Source organism: Eptatretus burgeri, chromosome 14, assembly GCF_056783735.1.
Source record: "Eptatretus burgeri isolate ZD-2024b chromosome 14, Ebu_testis_v1, whole genome shotgun sequence".
Taxonomy (NCBI): Eukaryota; Metazoa; Chordata; class Myxini; order Myxiniformes; family Myxinidae; genus Eptatretus; species Eptatretus burgeri.
In genome coordinates, this window is record NC_140974.1 from 49,321,621 (window position 1) to 49,340,428 (window position 18,808).

The 18,808-nt window shown below is 41.0% G+C and overlaps 1 protein-coding gene across 1 annotated transcript in view; it reads left to right on the forward strand.

The window, feature by feature from the left end:
- The first annotated feature begins 2,324 nt into the window (after positions 1-2,324).
- Positions 2,325-18,808, forward strand: part of LOC147013147 (keratin, type I cytoskeletal 19-like) — a 34,459-nt gene continuing 17,975 nt past the window's right edge. Inside the window, exons 1-5 of the mRNA XM_085854772.1 lie at positions 2,325-3,019; positions 3,297-3,379; positions 3,996-4,152; positions 6,022-6,192; positions 6,353-6,478. Of these exons, the coding sequence (XP_085710898.1) occupies positions 2,570-3,019; positions 3,297-3,379; positions 3,996-4,152; positions 6,022-6,192; positions 6,353-6,478 (987 nt within the window). The 5' untranslated portion in view covers positions 2,325-2,569. The remainder of the gene's footprint in view (positions 3,020-3,296; positions 3,380-3,995; positions 4,153-6,021; positions 6,193-6,352; positions 6,479-18,808) is intronic.

Genomic DNA, 18,808 nt, shown 5'->3' on the forward strand with positions numbered 1-18,808 from the left:
ATTTTGAATGAACGAAAATAAAATTTTTAACCAAAGAGCACATAATACCAAAGTTTAATGATGATATGACTTTGAGAGGAGGGGTGTCCGAATGCACCCCAGTGGTAGGATCCTCTGTTGCTTTGCATAACAGCAACGGGGAATTCAGATGAGTAACTGATAAGTCACACCCATGACGATGATGCAGGGAGATGGTCAAACATGGCGTGGCCAGAGAGGGCATAAAAGCGTCTCTTTCCTTGGGAAAGGCCATTGTTCCAATCCAGAGAAAGCTGTGATTTGTCACTGAACTCCGCTGAGGCCCATTAGTTTATATAACCTTTAAAAGCTATGACCACGAGCGCTGGAATGAGGGGCGATCTGAGAAATGCTTGCAATGACCCATTGCAGAGAAAATATCGATAGATTGGCATTAGGTTTGTTTTGTGGACCATGGTGACCCACCGTCCAGGGTCTTCCCTTGTGTTGTAGCTCAAAGGACTCTTGTGGTTACAGGTGGGAAATGGCAATCATCCAGTTCTGATGTGAATTGCGACGATCCTGAACCCTCACGCCAAGTTTAATGATCTTCTCTTTTCCTGTGGATCCATTAGTGACCCAACTTTCTGCATCCCATCCAATCTGAAGGATGTGGTGCTCAGAACGACTGTGCATCGATTATTCAAACCTCACCAGAACAGCAGTTGACATCAGATATTTCTCTCACTGAGCCTGCCAGAATGGTGCAGAGATAGCAGACTAGTTAGACTCACATAAAGCAACCTCACTTTGAGCTAGTTAATCTTGTTTGATTCCCGACGCGACTATAATCTGTTGGAATGAGGCTCCGCAGGCAGGGGTGCATCACAAAGTGTGCGTCCCTCCGATGTACGTTAAATAAGCTGGGTGTCTGATCTGTTAAGATTAGTTCATGCACCTCGTAAGTTCTAAGGTGTTCATTGACAAAGTGGAGACGATTTATCGCAGGTACCCTGAACAAATTCGAAATTCCTCCCAAATGACCTTCCGTTGAACGTTTCAGCCGGGCTAGCTGGTTCGTGAGACACTTGGGCCAAAAACTTTCTTTGGCCGACCGCACAACAAAGTGGGAATCAAGAGAGGCACGAAACGCCCTCCCTTTATATGGGACAGTTTTTCTGTGTGCAACTTTAACACGGGGACTGAAAATTCGTTTCTCATCGTCCACTGGACGAAATCGGCTGCAAATGTCAGAATAAATGTGGTCGTCTTGACTATTAAATGTGTGTGTGAGTGTGTGTTTGAGTGCTCTGTCGTTGTGCTCTGTCGTTCTGAACAAGTGGTTCGTGCTCTGTCATTTTGAGCGAGTTCTTCCTGCTCCGTCATTCTGTGTGAGTCGTTTGTGATGAGCATGATCCCGACTGCATGAGAAGTTCCAAGGTGCGGAGGCAGATGGAGAATATCCTGAAATGTGACAAGGAGGTCTACGAACAGAAAATGAAGGCAGCTACTCAAGTCTCCATTATGAAGTTCTTCAAAAAAAAAAAAAATCCCAAGCGAATCAGACTCCATTTCATCTTCTGAGCTTTCAACCAAAGCTGGACATCCTTACACACCTGAATAAGCTTGCCACAAGCAATATGTATTGTAACCAACCCCAATCATGGTAACACTTATTAAAAAGTAATTAATTTTAATGTTTTAATTTGTTATATGATATATATATATATATATATATATATATATATATATATATATATATATATATATATATATATATATATATATATATATATTCATTGCAGGTATGGGGATTGACCCCATGAAGTTACATCCAACACATAAAACAACCCTGGAGTTTAGATATTTCCATTGTCAGTGTTTAGTTTGGAAACTATCGAAAGTCTCCATTTACAAATCTCACAGCATTTTGCCTCTTCGTTGAGCGATGATGAAAAGGAATCAAAATTATACCTGATGATGACCATACAGACCTATCTGAAGGAAATTATTTCTCAATGGATCATTATGGTTTGAGAATTTATCCATTGAGGCATGCTTTATACCGGCCATAACTCCTCACATGCGGACAAACGACCCCGTTTCGCCAAGATATAATGCCGTCATGCCAAGGGTCTGCAGAATGAAGGACTCTCCTATTATAACCTCGCATTGTGACGAAATAGGGCACAAAGGATTTCCGTTGATTGTTGTTAAATCCACGACGATCAAAACATGTAATGTCGGCACTTTCAAGGGATGAAATGACAAAGATGATTCATTGACTCATTCAGAGTAATCTCTCAGTGTTAAGTCACCTTTTCCAAACGTAAACAATACTTTACTGTCAATTAGGTTCCAAACAATGTGTGTTTATTTAACCGCACGGGATCCCAAAGGTTTGACCCCAATCGGAAAAGTACAAGATTTTCGCAAGTTTCCATTGAAGATCTAAAACATAATCCGATTCTAAACTGGTTGGGTACTCACACGGGTAATTCCAAATTATGTTTGAGATTTTCATGGACTACAGTCCTTATAAATACCTGAAGTCCTTCCATCTTGAAGCAGATGTTCCACAGCAGGGAAGGCTCCTTGTTCATTCCTCAAGATGCTTCCCTCGTACCGATTCTCCACTTGCTCCAAGTCATCACGCTCCATCTCGGGCTCCTTGTACTCGAACTCTAGGTACACCGGCCGTCCCACGAGCTCCGTTAGCGTCTATGGTGGAGCCGGGGGACGATGCGTCCGCTCTGGGTGCTTCCGCCCGTGTACCCCGGCTCGGGTCTGCGCCGCTCCCTCGTACTCACCTTGCACCAACACCTGCGGTATCGTGAGTATCTCGAGCGTCGGCGTCACCAGCTCGGTGCTGCTCAGAGATGAGAAGGAAGCCATGCAGAGTCTCAATGATCGCCTCGTGAGCTATCTCGACCGGGTCCGCAGTCTCGAGACAGCCAACCGCGAGCTCGAGCTGAAGATCCAGGAATCACGAAAGCAAATTGGTCCTCAAGAAACAGACTGGGACAGATATTTGTCCACCATTAAAGATCTCGTCTTAAAAGTAAGTCTCCAAATGAGAGACAATACATTTACATCAATCTATTCCGTTTATGTGTGTGTGCTGCATATATATATATATATATATATATATATATATATATATATATATATATATATATATATAAAAAAAAAAAAATATATATATATATATATATATATATATATATATATATATATATATATAAATATATATATATATATATATATATATATATATATATATATATATATATATATATATATATATAGTTGTTATTGACTTACCTGTCATCAATCAGATTGAGGAGGTCACCGTTCAGAACAGCCGAATATCACTGGAATTGGATCACTGCAAATTGGCGGCTAAAGACTTCCATCTCAAGTAAGTCGTTCCCTTCATTGGTGACGGTCATGTGACTTCCTAAGGTACGATTCCCATCCATTAGGATTTTGGGTCGGCCTGATAGTTCATTCCATCTCTTGCTCGATTCTTTCTTTGATTCCAAAATGGCCAGGCATGACTAAAACTGCCGTTGTGGGACCATGACTACGCAAGCCGCTCATGCATCACAGAGCACACAGTCTTTTGATTGGGAACTTAAAAATGTGGTTGGTTGTCCGGTCTCCTTTATGCTTGTGGAATTCAAAATAATACCGCTGCATATGTTTGAAAAGACTAGGCCGAAGTGTGCTATTGCCCTGGCACAATTCCTTTCTTTGGTTTAACAGCATAATTAGCACTATTCTTACAAGAGGTGAGATAGCACAGGCATGATTGGCCAAATGGACTTCAAACCCACCTGCACCACATTATGACAAAACAGTGGCAAATACATTTGGAGACGAACCTTAAGCCAACTATCTCAAAATCTACAAACGTTACATCTTTCGTTGTGATTGATTTAATTATTTTTCCCCCCTAACTACAATTATTATTATTATTATTAATATATATATATATATATATATATATATTTTAACGTTTATCTGAACAACAGATTAGAAACTGAGGCCAAAATGAAGCAATCAGTCGAATCGGACATCTCAAGGCTTCTACAGCATAACAACGAGTACTTCATGACTTGTGAGAGTATCCGTGGAGAAATAGAAATGCTCACCGAAGAACTCTCCTTTCTGAAGAAGAATCACCGGGAGGTAAGGCACGCTCATCCACGTTTGAAGCAAATGTTGCCCGTCACTTGAAATAGTCCACAATCCCACACTGATATTGTTCGTGACCATAACAGTAGGGTTGGGCACGCATCGACTTTTTCTCTGTTGTCCCGTTGAAAGGAGTGTTTTTTAATATCCATTTTTCATGCTGATCACGAATCCGTTGAACTTTTTGACCTAGGATGATGTCTTAGGTTGGTAAAATGCAAAAATTCAAAATGGCCACCAAATTTACCCATTTTCAGGAAAAAATTGATAATTATGGCTTACTTGGGCAGGTGATATGTCATTAACCTCCGCCATCGAAGATGGACGGAGGTTACTGTCTTCACCCCTGTCTGTTTGTTTGTTTGTTTGTGAACAGTATTACGGAAAAACTCCTCGACGGATTTCGACGAAACTTGGTGGGGGGATTAGGTCTGGTCCAAGGATCATGCCATTAGATTTTGGACCAAATTCCAATATGGCCGCTATGGCGGCCATTTTGAAAAACTATTTGAACTTTTTTTTTTTTGCCTTTCTACATGTTTTAAGTGATTTCCAACCCAAAAGAAAATTGTTAGAGAAAAAAAAATTAGAAATTTTGCAACTTTTTTTTCAAAAAAATTTCGATTTTTTTTTTTTTTGGGCATTTCTACATGCGCATCGATCCAGTTTAGTTTATTCAATCGTGGTTCAGTAGAGTCTGATCCGTTTTGACCTACAATGAATCGGATATCAGGTTCACTGAAGTGACCCAGCAGTATTGACGGCGGAGGTTTTGCACTCTACCTTGTGCTCCCCCTCTAGTTTCTTATGTTTTCAGGGTCGCTGATATCGAATACGAGGTCAAAACAGTGACACATGATGGCTGTATGGATTTATCGCTAAACATGGGTATTTTCGATAGAAAATACCCACTTTTCAATTTCAGAACGAATTTTGATCAACTTCGTTGATCAATTAATCAATTAATCAACTATATCCTTTGTTTTTGATGTTGTACGTTTTTCGTGTCGTTAGTGTAACTGTAACGTTGATGTTGTCACCTTTTGTCAGCGACCCTGAAAACATAAGAAACTAGAGGCGGAGCACTCGGTCGAGTTGGAAATTACTTAAAACATGTAGAAATGCAAAAAGAAAAAATTCAAATATTTTTCAAATAAAGTCGAAATTTTTTTGAAAAAAAGTTGCAAAATTTTTGAAGTTTTTTTTTTTGGACCAAGTCCAAAATGTAATGGCATGATCCTTGTACCATACCTAACCCCCCCCCCCCCACCAAGTTTCGTCGAAATCCGGCGAGGAGTTTTTTCGTAATACTGTTCACAAACAAACAAACAGACAGGGGTGGAAACAGTAACTTCCATCCATCTTCGATGGCGGAGGTTAACTAGCGATACCCGTGCACACGCACGGGATAGCAGTACAACATAGCTGGTAGCAGACGACAGACCGTACACGGGGAATGACAAAAATACGCATTGTGCAAAATGCAAGTGGAACTATGGAACGCCAAGACTTCCCAAACATTGTCGGCATGTCCGCTAAGTGCCAAAGCAATTTCATAGGGATCGTGTGACGGCGAGCCGAATTTTTAGTGTGCAAGCTTGGTATTATAATAGAGATGACATATCACATGCCCTCATAAGCCATAAATATCAATTTTTTTTCCTGAAAATGGGTAAATTTGGCGGCCATTTTGAATTTTTGCATTTTACCAACCTAAGACATCATCCTCGGTCAAAAAGTTCAACGGATTCGTGATCAGCGTGAAATTTGGCCATAAGAAACACTCCTTTCAAAAAAGTATGGTTGTATGCCCAACCCTCATAATAGCCAGATCTACTCCTGAATTTGTGCATTGAATTGCAGGACATGGACGCCCTCCGCAAGCAAATGCATGAAAACAACCCTTCACTGAATGTCGAAGTCCAGCAATCTCCCTCTGTCGATCTGACTGCCATGATTGCAGACGTCAGGAGCCAATATGAGACCATGATCCAGAAGAATCGTGATGAGGCAGAAGCATCGTTTATGAGCAAGGTAATCGTTCAATTTCACCTCCTCACATGTTCAATTTCAATTTCACATAACCCATTTCACCACCCACCAGGTTACACACAATCTCCTTTTTTGAAACCCTTCCCTCCTTGATTTCAATCAGAGCAATTAGATCGACAAAAAGACCCTTATTTTTCCACAGCTGGACCGAGCCAGCTCTTCCAGTGATGAGAGCAACGCGTTGATGGAACGGACCAAGGAGGAGTACAGTAAGGTTCGCCAGCAGTTCCAAGGTGTGCAGGTGGAATTGGAGACTCTTCGGAACATGGTGAGCATTGATATGTGGACACTGTATCGGGAGTGATACAATTCACCTGAAATGAGGAGCTATCAAAGACTGAAACATACTCGTTTGTCTGGAGGAGATTTAAGGGATCGTAGTCCATAAACTACTTTCTTGGAAGCACTCAGAAAATCCTTGGAGCACAACTGTGACAACCAGGGATAATGCCAATATTGGGAGCTATGAATTTAGACCTAACCCTGACTCTATAAGCCAAATACTGACCCAAAGATTGGTTTTATGATTTGAGTACTTCTTTGCCCCTCTGAGAACGTTATCTTTGAATTGTATGGAGAATCTATATTTTCACTCCAATCTGATTGTCATATCCCTTCACATGATATGTGGGGGGGGGGGGCGGTTAAAAATTTCGATTAACGAGATACTCACGATGCACAAAGATAAATAAACGTTTATTTACTTTTCAATATACTGGCGTACACCTACATTCGTGATTCTGCTATTTGCTGACCCCACATATTCGTGGTCCGTAAAAAGTAACCTGCTTCAACATTCCTGTAAGCAAAGCTCTGAACCTCCCTCCTGCTCTCTCGAGGGGGTGAGGTGGGGGGACCCAACATACGATGTTCCATCCCCCAAAGTGCCGTTATTTATTGTTTTAACAACAATTTGATGAATAATTGCAATTTTTTATTTTGCCATTGACTGAGTGCATGTTACAACCAGAAGAGCACGCAGTACAACTAGAAGAGCACTCAGTAAAATTAAACAATTCTCGTATCTAGTTCCAGATCTTCACCAAAGTCGAATCAATTCGTCCTTGCCAGACACCCAACCAGTCCATCAAGTTTTGTCTGAATCTGTCCACAACTTTTTGGGATATTGTGCTATCTATTAGTTAAGCCCCATCTCAAAATGGTGAAGAATCACTTTAAAAATTCTCGTAGTCAGATCTGCATCCGGATCTTCACCAAAATAGAATCAGCTCGTCCTTGTCACACACTCACATTGTCCCCAAAATTTCATCCGGATCCGTGTGCAACGTTTTGCGATATCCTGCACACAAACAAACAAATGAAATTGCTCGTTGAGCAAGGAATTGGCGGAATAACTTTGTCATATCTCCATGATCTCTGAAAAAACGAAAACCTGGAAATCAATTTGGTTCTTATTCGTCGATAGTGCTACTGTTTAACGAGTTATAGCACTTAGTTTGGTCATGACCATGACTTGGAAGTCAATCGGACTTGAAATGGCGTTTTTATCGCAATTTGAAATTTTTGACCCGACCCCCCTGACATTCGACCCCTGACCGCTAAAAAGGGTGTTGGTGTGACACCCCAATGGGACATATGGTTGGATGCAATATTGGAAGATGCACATTTTGGATTTGGTTTGAAGTCGATACGACCATTTTAGCGGACATTATTGCGAAAATAAGAATTTCGGTTTTTCGGTGACCCTGACCTTGACCTTTGATCTAGATTCACCAAAAACGACAAGTGTCTAAGTTTGACCATGGCCGACGTCTGCACCCAGTTTGGTCATGATTGCTGAAACGGTGTGGCTGCTACAGGGTAAACAAACACACAAACAAACAGACAGACAGACAGACACACAGAATGACACACACAACCGACCAACATAATTGTCGAAATCCGAAGGATTCCAGCAATTAACAAACTAACAAACAAACAAACAGACAAACAAAAAGCCAAACAGACAGAAAGGGGGTGAAAACATAACCTCCTTCACCTTCGGTGCCAGAGGTAATCATGTGATTCAGTAAATTTTGTGGCAATTGGCTCAAGGGGATGGAATTGCACAACAAACAAGAAAGAGCATGACACACACAAACGGCGGGGTGGGTATACACAAGTTGTGTCACCCGATTAAGATCGGGTTGTTTAAACTTTCGGAAAACATCAAGAATATCGTTGCTTAAGGCTGTAGCAAAATAGATGAACTCGTGAATATATACTAGCAGGGTATGCTTACACATTGTGTAACATTACACATTACATTATGCTTACACATTTCACATTGTGTAAGCATACAAACCGTGCTTCCTCATTCTCAGGTCGCTCACCTGCATTTGATTTTTCGTTTATTTATTTTCATCTCTTTTTTAAATTTATCTATATTTTCATTGACGGATACTTTCTGACAGTTCTGTGATTTTTCCTGGTGTATCGGCTTCAATGTCGGTCGGTCGGCACACTAAATTACCATGCTTCCCCATTGTCTCGCGTCGCTCACCTGTGATTTTATTTCTGGTGGACCGGCTTCGATGTCCATCGGCATGCAAAATTTCAGCTTTATATATCACCCAGAAGATCCCGATCTTTAATATCAGTCATTGATTCAGTGAATGAGTCAATTAGTGTTTTCAAAGAGCTTTATATTTATACATATTTGTTTTGTGTCTTAAGCTATTTATTGTAAGTACCTCATTCGTTGAATTATTTGAATGACCTCGTGTAATATGCACAAGATCCTTCGTGGTGGGTCGAGTATGCACATCGAGATTACAAAGCAGGGGTATCCGTCTGTCTGACCTCAAAATACTCCCTCGGTTTTGGGTCTAGTAGTGGGGCCGCTGAATCTTAAATTCAGCCGCTGATGGCTGTGGCAGCCATTTTCCACTGCCATCAAAAATTTTGAGATGGCCCAATATCCATATCTGTTCATAATATGATAGGCTACTAGTGTGCCAAACTTAGTGCTTTCCTCACAAAATGCACAATTGTTATGCTATATTTAGCTAAGTTGCTCCACTATAGTCCCGTCAAACCTTCTGTGGAACGTTTTGGGGTCCCAGCGGATATCCTAAGGTGGGTGGGAGGTTTCGTACATTTCTCAATACAATTATGATTTCAATAATTATTGATCCATACGAAGTGTTTTGTGTCCACCCTTTGTTGTCGGTGGATTCGTGTGTATTGGATGTCACATGTGAACAGTGTCTCGATTCGTTGACCTCATGAGTGTTTGTATTTTGTTATATTAATGGTTTTATTTTAATTTTTTGATTGGAATGATGCTGCTTGGATGGAACAGAAAGAGAGATTGAGTTTATCAGAATGAGGAAATTATGCGAGGGTTTCCACCGGTGACATTCACAGATTCGGCATGTGCAGTTTCTCCATTGTGACATCATGGAAATATTACCATACATGGCAAGTGACCCATGGATTTTACGGGTTTGACCCGTTTTGTTTGTGAAAACCTGCCGACCCGTCCTTCTGTGATCAAAACGCGTATTAGATGGAAAATAGGATCAGTATTAAAACCAGAGTTGGTGTCAAAGCCCCCCAATGCTCGCCTGTTTATACATTTATCGTTTTTAAAAGACGAGTCTAATAATTAATATTTTTTTATAAAGCATTGCAGTGAAGTATAATTATAAAGCAATATATGTATTTTTATATTGTAATCAGTAACAAGAGCGCAAGTGAGCACAATATATGCCCTAACAAGAAGGTATATACAGAATTGTGCTACTACATGGAAAACAGCATCCTGGTTGCCATGGCAACCACTTTAGATGACGAACGTATGTCATGACACACCGCCTCCACAGTCTGTACCTACGTACCAAATATGAAACGTGAAAGTTGAAAACTTTGGGAGTTAGAGTGCGGACAGGAACGGACGGACAGACAGACAGACAGACGGACGGACGACCTGTATCACATAGTACGCCCCGATATATATATATATATATATATATATATATATATATATATATATATATATATATATATATATATATATATATATATATATATATATATATATATATATATATATATATATATATATATATATATATATATATATCGGGCGTATAAAAATTAGTGTGGTAGATAAAAACATTAGAAACGAAACTAGAGGGGGAGCACTCGGGAGAGTGCAAAACCTCCGCCGGCAATACCGCTGGGTCACTCAAGAGAACTTTATATCTTATTCATTAAATATGATGTCAACAGTGCTGACAGTTATAGTTCTTTTCTTCAACATTTTTTGGCGGGGAGGGGGGGTTGGAAATGACTTAAAACATGTAGAAATGCAAAAAAAAGAAATTGAAATTTTGTTGAAAAAAAAGTTGCAAAAATTTTTTTTGCTCCACCAATTTTTTGGGGGGTTGGAAATCACTTAAAACATGTAGAAATGCAAAAAAAAAAAATTTTTCTCTAACAATTCCTTTTTTGGGGGGGGGGGACCAAGTCCAAAATCTAATGGCATGATCCTTGTACCATACCTAACCCCCCCCCCACCAAGATTCGTCGAAATCCGTCGAGGAGTTTTTCCGTAATACAGAAAATTTAACATTTTCACGCTCACGCTGACGCTCACGCCGGGGGTATCGCTATAGTTCTCTGTTCTTCGAACAGGCGAGCTAAAAATATTGGCTGGAGGGCAGTATCCCATTTCATTAATGTTTATCACCCTTTGAATTTGGAATGGTAGTTGGTGGTATGAGATATCGTTTATGTTGTTGTTTCGTATGCAGCCTGTGCTCTGTTGGTTAGATCATTTTTCTGGAAGTGCGGTTGTGCTGCTGATGCAGTGCCCCATTTCCAGGAAGCTTGTACTCATTTTGCTGACCTCGGAAGGGTGACAGGCTGATTCAACTCACCTGGTGGTATTTCAACGGCGCGACAGGGGCTCAAACAGGACCCTGAGATCTCAAGACGGCTACCTTAACCGTGAAGCCAACACTAGGCTTGTGTCGTTGATGAGAAGGGCAGGTGGGGAGCCAGGATTTGGCCTTCAGTTTACAGTAGTTCAGCACATACTTGTCCTGCCTCAGTCATGCCGACAAGGAAAGTATCTTCTCACAAGTTCACATGAACAAGATCGATTGCAGAGGGCACTTGTCAAATGATGTCACCTGCAAAACCAACTCCTTCTGTAAGACTCTGGATCACAAATTTGATCCTCTGAGAGATCTAGTCAGAAAGGCCCAGAAAGCCCGTGGTGAATACAATTCCGAGCAGTCATGTGCAGTGACTCGTCCGTCAGGTCCTGGTCATATCAGTTTGATTGATCTCTACTGGTTTGGTGCTTCACGATCGTCGAGATGAGTCCATACTTGGACTGTAACAGGAAGTAAACATTTGAGATGAGTTCTGAACAGCTGCAAGATCACCTAGTCAATAAACGACAACCTCGGGTTTCTGGTGTATTTTGTGTCACTGACATCTTGAATAGTGTTTTTACCATGTTTGGTATAAAATAAATGAAAACCCGCTTGCGAGTCCCACCACCCGTATTTCATCACCTCCGACTTGCCATGGATGTATTACCCACCTGACTTCTGTTGGGGTCAGCTGCAGTAAAAACATTTGCCCAAGTCCTTCACGAACCAGCTGTCCAGCCCCCTCTTGTGCATAGTGTGGGTACCTTGCCAGTCTATGAGATAAAAGGAGCTCAGTCTCGATGTGCCTGCATCCATCTGTCTGTCCATCAGGCTGTCCCTGCATCCGGCCGTCCCTGCCTACATGTGTCCGGCAACAATTGTCCTACAGCGGATACCACTAATGAAGCACAATCTGCATACAGTATGATATAATTGAGCAAGGTGAGGATAGATGGGCCGGTTTCAATTCATTGTCATGTTCAAGTTTCCCTTAATACGGAATTATTAAGAGCCGGACCTTTCATATGCCTGGTGTTGGCTTAATGGTTAGGGAGGTGGCTTAGGGTCTGAGAATCCTGAGTTCAAATCCCCCTTTGCTGTTGAATTAACACCAGGTGGGTTAACTCTGCCTGTCATTCTTCTGTGGTTGGTAAAATGAGTACCAGCTTGCTGGTATCCTGTGTCAGAGTGGTGACCTGTCCATGATTGTGCCCAATAGTGAAGGAGACTGCTTAGGAAGCACCAATGCTCTGCACAGACTATGGTCTCCATGGATGGATGGATGGGACCTCTCATCCTGAGGGATGGTCCAAACGCTCTTTTAAGGCACTGTGTTCAATTTTACATTACTTTTACCATTCCCTAAAGTTGTCCAAATGAGCCGAAACGAAGACAAACCCGGAAAGCAGATGGCTGAAACACACTTCCTTTGCTTTTAAAGGAATTATTTTTGTCAGGAAAAGCACAAGCATGAGGGTTGACAAGACACTGTAATAATGGAGCAAACCAAGCAAGTCAAAAAGACACAAATAGGAGAATGGGATATGCAAACTTATATACAAGGAGAAATAAATTGTCAAATACTACCCAAAAGGCACCACCAGTTCACACTTTCACAAACAACAACTAGAAAGAGCAATCAGAGATTGCCAACCCTCGCCAGAACTTGTTTTGTGTTGTGTTTATGCAGTTGTGTGTGGTGTATTTTGTGTGGTGTTTGTGTACTGGTGTGTTACATAATTAATAAGACAATTAGAACTGCCATGTTATAACTGCTGGCAGTGATGACCGGGTACCAAGACGTCTCGCTTTGATGAAAACCCGCTTTGATTGGACATGACATTTTTTTAATTTTTCAATTGAATTTAGAATGGGATTAAAATAAATTCAATTCAAATCAAATGGAAGACCAAATAGGTACAGTCCTATTAGGTCCTACATTGGACAGATGGACTGTCACAGTCCTACATTGGAGCAATCAGAAGGAAGCAGAACAAGCAAAAAGCAAAGACGAAGTTATCAGGAGGAACCTGCATAAGATTCACATTTCAAATGCTACTGCTGTACCCTTAAACCCATAAATCCAGGCACAGCCAAGTGAGCCTTACTCAAAAAACAACAAAAAAAAACAACCCAGATCCAAAAAATAAATAATTCTGGCTGCCAGACCGTGCATCCGAACAAGTTGAAATTCAAAACATGTATTCCCCATCCCAAACAGATTGTAATTGTGAATTTTCACATCAATTGATTAAGTGGTTCCATAGAAAACATTATTTAATAATTTTCTTCAATCCAATATGGCTGCCAAACCATGTGACCAATGACATCATATGTGTGAACCTTTTGTTCCTCATGTAGAGGTGGTCATATGTGTAGTTTCCCCTCAATCTGTTCAGCCACTTCAGAGAAGAAGATTTTTGAATGCTTAAAAATAACAAACAAAACAAACAAAAAATTATATATATATATATATATATATATATATATATATATATATATATATATATATATATATATATATATATATATATATATGGCTGCTGAATCACATGACCAATGACGTCATCAATTTTTTTGTGTGCATATTTTATCCCTCGATGACCCTCAAAAATTTTTATACTGATGAGATGTGTCATTCTGCATATGCAATTATGACGTCAAAATGAAGGCACCTATGACATCACGGAAAAAAATTACACTTATTTCCCATGAAGAGGAGTACTTACCATGTACCAAGTTTCAATTTTTTTTCTTGGTGCGGTTTCAGATATACAGAGGTCCAAAGTTTTTCTATTTTTGAACATGGCTGCCACACCACGTGACATACGACGTCACAATTATGATTTGAATCATTCCACATGAGCAGTTGCATCCATGGTGAAAATTTTGTCTCAATCTGACAAGCAGTTGTGGAGAAAAATAGGAAAGTTATGTGCGGACAAAAACAAACAAACAAACAAACAGACTAATAGACTGACAAAGAAACAAACAAGCAGTCATAGACTGGTACTTACGAAATCGTCAACTTGACCTCTGACCTTGTCTAATAAAAGCTGTCTCCAGAGAAGGTAGCGACGCAAACCAGAAGTTTCTACGATGGTTTTGTACCAAACCATCAAAAATCGAATGTTTGACCTCACTGTGACCTTGACCTTTGACCTATTTTGACCAAAATCTAATCAGCGCTAGCCACCACCCTCTTGAATCACGTGGTGTAATTTGACATTGGTGGTGTCAAATTACATGGTTTAATCACGTGGTGTAATTTGGTGTAATTACACCACCATCATGTGGTGTAATTTGAGAAGGGATACGAAAAAGCAGCTGATATTTCAATAATTATTTGCACCATTTTTAAAGTGTGAAAGTTTTTTTTTTCCCCCTTCTAGTTATTTGCTGAAAAAAAAATATAGTCTGCATGTTTTGCAAGAAGACGAGATGTTTGCATGGTATTTGCTTAAAAGGTTATAGATGGTCTAAAGTGTACGTTCCAATAGTGGTGTTACGATTGTAGGAGTAGATGGAAGAATCTAATGGGGGAACATAGCATTGTGTATAGTTGCTTGGTTCCTGGTCGAGTAGGAGGCATCTCGATGTGATGAAGTAGGGAACCTGTGAGTTTAAGTGTTACGTGTCACCACACGAGGGGGTGGTGTTATGTTAATTAGCCTAGGGAGTAAGAATAAGTTCCCCAATATGTGATTTCCTTCTGTGATTTTTCCTTTTGTTTTACATTTCAAGATCAGCAATAAAGATGGGTACCGCGTCCCTAAAACCACAACAAACGGGCAGAAAGCCCCGCTTTCAAAGGTTGACAACAAGAGAAGTCACACCCTTGAGGGACAATTGATGGGCGTGACGTCAGAAGCTAGGTGAGTTGGAGAAGCCCGGCCTTCCCGGGTTTGGGGCATGCAGCCACGCCCCAGAGGTGGAGGAGATATATCGGCCTGATCGAAGTCAAAGAAAGGCAGGTTGCACATTTTAAGAGGAAACAGGAGTTGGCTTGCACATTTCGGAGAGCCGTGAACAGTCGCCGAGGAGGACGGCATGGCCGTTGAAATTGTCTTGAGGCGATTATGTTGGCGTGGTGAAGTGAGACGCTGGCCTTTTGCTCTTGGTCGGTGAGGATGATCAGAGGACAAGAAGCCGTTACATTGGGGCTTTGAGCCTTGATGTGGAGTTCTGCTCGTGGATTGCCTGGCGTGAATTTGTCCCACTACGAGAGAAGCGCCTCGATTCCAGTTCCACAAGGATCGGCTCTGGGCCAAGCTAATTTCAGGAATAGTTAAAAGGGAAGGTTTTTCTTTTCATTTGTTTTCCTTTTGTCTGTATTTGAGTCTGTGTGAGAGGTGCCTCGACTGTAGGATTTATTTACTTTATTATTATTATCATTACCTTTTGAAATGTTCTTCCTTTGTAAAGATTCATTTATTTTCATTAATTGTATTCCTTTTAAGAAACTGTAGCCATGTACTGTGCTCCTCCTGGGTGGATCGTCTTTCTGCCATTATTCCCCATTAACACACGTGCATTAATCTCTGAATCTCAGTTGAAGTCTTCAAGGGAGAAGCTTTGCCATCCATCCAGGTAGGGTTTAAAACCCCTGGACATGATAGTAGTTGTCGTGTCTAATGGGTAGAAAGGGTCTAATCTCTCAAGGGTCCAAGCTTTCGAACCTCTCTGAAGGGTGTAAGGGGTCTTAATGGTGGAAAGGGTGAAGGGATCTAAAGTGTCGAAACGGTCTTAATGGTAAAAAGGGTTTTGAGGGTCTGAAGGTTTTTTGGGTCAAAAGAGTTTTCAAGGTTTTTAAAGGGTCTTTAGGGTATCTGGGGTCTCAGGGGTCTTAAGGGTCTTCAAGGTCTTTTGTAGTCTTGTGGGTTTGAAGGGTCTTCAAATGTCTAAGGGATCTAATCAATCTGCAGGGTCGATGGTTTCAAAGGTACATTCTAATAATACGTAATTAATAGACCTATATGTCGCCAGGATGCAACTGACGTTCAAACTGTATGTAATTAATAGACATATAGTCACACGGCTTCAGGGATGAATGGATGGATGAACGGACGGCTTCATGGACCATGTTTTTCATATATATATATATATATATATATATATATATTTATATATATATATATATATATATATATATATATATATATATATATATATTGTATATATAGTACATAGATGCGTGGGAATACTGGTTGGAGAGTTTATGTTGAGAAAACGCCGTGGGAGAGTTGACATTTGAGAACGGACATGTTTGGGTTCACCTGTTTGGTGTTCTTATCTGACCTTTTAGCTTGTTATGCCAGGATCCAAAATTCAAATCCCAAATACTACAATGGTTTGTCTATTGTCTGCTAATATTGTACTTCATGTGAAAGTACACCGATGTCGTCTACTTTATTTGCCTTGCATGTGATATATTCACAAGCTCCACTGTGAGTGAGTCTGTGATCACTGACAAAAAGAGGGAAGGGCAGAAAGAAGGGCTGTAACGTTGGAAAGAGATAGGATGAGGGGAGGGAAGGGAGGAGAGGAGTGGAGGAAGAGGTGGAGGGGGGGGGGGGATTAATATTTCGCCATTTTTGCATCAGCAATATATCGATGGTAAATTCATTGAAATTTATTGAAAGCACGGCTTTTTGTTATATATACCAGGTCACGCTCATGGAAGATCTATCTTACAGAGGAGAGAGGTCAACACACAATCGGCAGAGGTGTCCTCAACTGATGAGAGTGTTTACTGAAGACTGGTTGCTAACCTTCCCATTTATTTTGAAATTGTTCTATGGCCTTTCCTAAACTCCTCTCAACAGGTCAGTTCACGCACGACCCATTACTTCGGTTGGATGTATGCTGCTATGGACTCGCCGATAGTTTGTCTTCTCTCATTGTTGACACTCTGTGGCTTTTCTGAGAAAGGTAGTCAATCAGAAAGTGTTGCTGCAGACCCATGGCTATGATATTTTTCGAAAACTCATAATGATAAATTTTATATTGCTTTTTCGCTTCACTCTCACATTATCCACAGTTTTAGTTTTATCCTTTTTTAGCAAGCAAAGGGAAAGCAAGGGGTTAGGGTTTGCCGGTGATTTCCTGCGACGAAGCTGAGCTTTCACATCACAGACAGGTTGGTGGCTTCCCTGGATTCTACTTCCTCCTTTTTGGTCTTACTCTCTCGGTCCTCTCTTGGCTCTCTCCCTCCAAGGTTTCTGCAGGACTTACACGATCTGCCAGTATCCTTCTTGTTAAACTTCCAAAATCCAAGGTCACTGCTCACCTCCGCTCAATTGTTCCTCTTTTCTCTCGCATGTGGAACCAACTTTCCCGATCGGTTCAGACACATTCTTCACTCTGGTGCTCCAAGGCTGTTGTTCACCACTTCCTCAGACCATTCCCCATCCATTCTCTAATCTCTTCTTCCCTAAATGACCCCATTCCCAACAATTTCTCCAGGTTATTGGGATTTTTCCCCTTCTCATTCACCTCTTTTTTTGTTTATTAGTCGTCAGTTGGTTTGTTCCTTTTATGCTTCGTCCCTGCTTTCCCCCTTCCTCTTCTTGCTGTGTTTCATTCAGCTTGGGCAACTTGTTCTCCCCCACGAGTTCTTCTCCCCCTCCCCTTGATATCACTCTCACTTCTACTCTTCTGTTGGTGTTTCCTCCTTTCCATTTTGTTTCAGTCCATTCTGCTCTCGGTCTTCCATGAGCCTCGACCATGTATACAAAAAAATGATGTTGTACACCCTACCATGGTCTGTGACATCTTCCTTTTGCAGCAGAAGGTTTTTGCTTTAAAGTGATCAAATGCTCATGGACAACCTTTACATCTATATGCCACCACAGTGCAAAGTAGTAGAGACCACTCAGACCAGTACATATGTCCATCCATTAGGACCATACTCTATGCAGAGCGTTTGTGCTCCCTAAGCAGTCTCCTTGGCTACTGGGCACAATCCTGGAAAGGTCACCACTCCGGCACAGGATACCAGCAAGCTAGCACTCATTTTGCCGACCTCAGAAGGATGACGGGCAGAGTCAACCCCACCTCTTATTAATTCAACAGCCAAGGGCGATTTTAACTCAGGATCCTCGGATCCCAAGCTCACCACCCTAACCATTAAGCCAACACCAGGCATGGTACATTATTGAGTTAAGTTAAATGGATATTAGGAGACGATAGACAATCCAAATATATTTGAACCTGAGGTTAAAACATTGTATAGGAAATGATTCGGTATAATCACCAAACTCAATTTTTGTATGAATCTTGAAAGATGTATGAACAGGATCTTATCAAATTAAATAGGTTAACGACTCCCGGTTAGAAAGATAATCGAGTGCCATCCAATGGCTTTATTTATACTGTTGTCAAAGCTCATGGAAGAGCAGAAAAACAGAGGGCAAAGAGTCAAAAAGACAGTGCGTCAAAGGGGAAACCTGAGCATATCAATGTCCAGATGCGGCACAGCATGATCAGAGGAGTTGTAAGGGAAAGGGGGGCAGGATCTCAGCAGGTGTAGTAAAGTTCAGAGGTAGAAATAGGACAGAAGATGAGGTGGCAGTGGGAAGTAGACAAAGCCCTGGAGGGAAAAAAAAACATGAGTCGACTGACTTGGGAAGATGGTTATATATGCATGAAGAGGGAGATGAATGAATGGAGGTGAGTGTGAAGCTGAGACTTGTAGACGCTAACAAGGT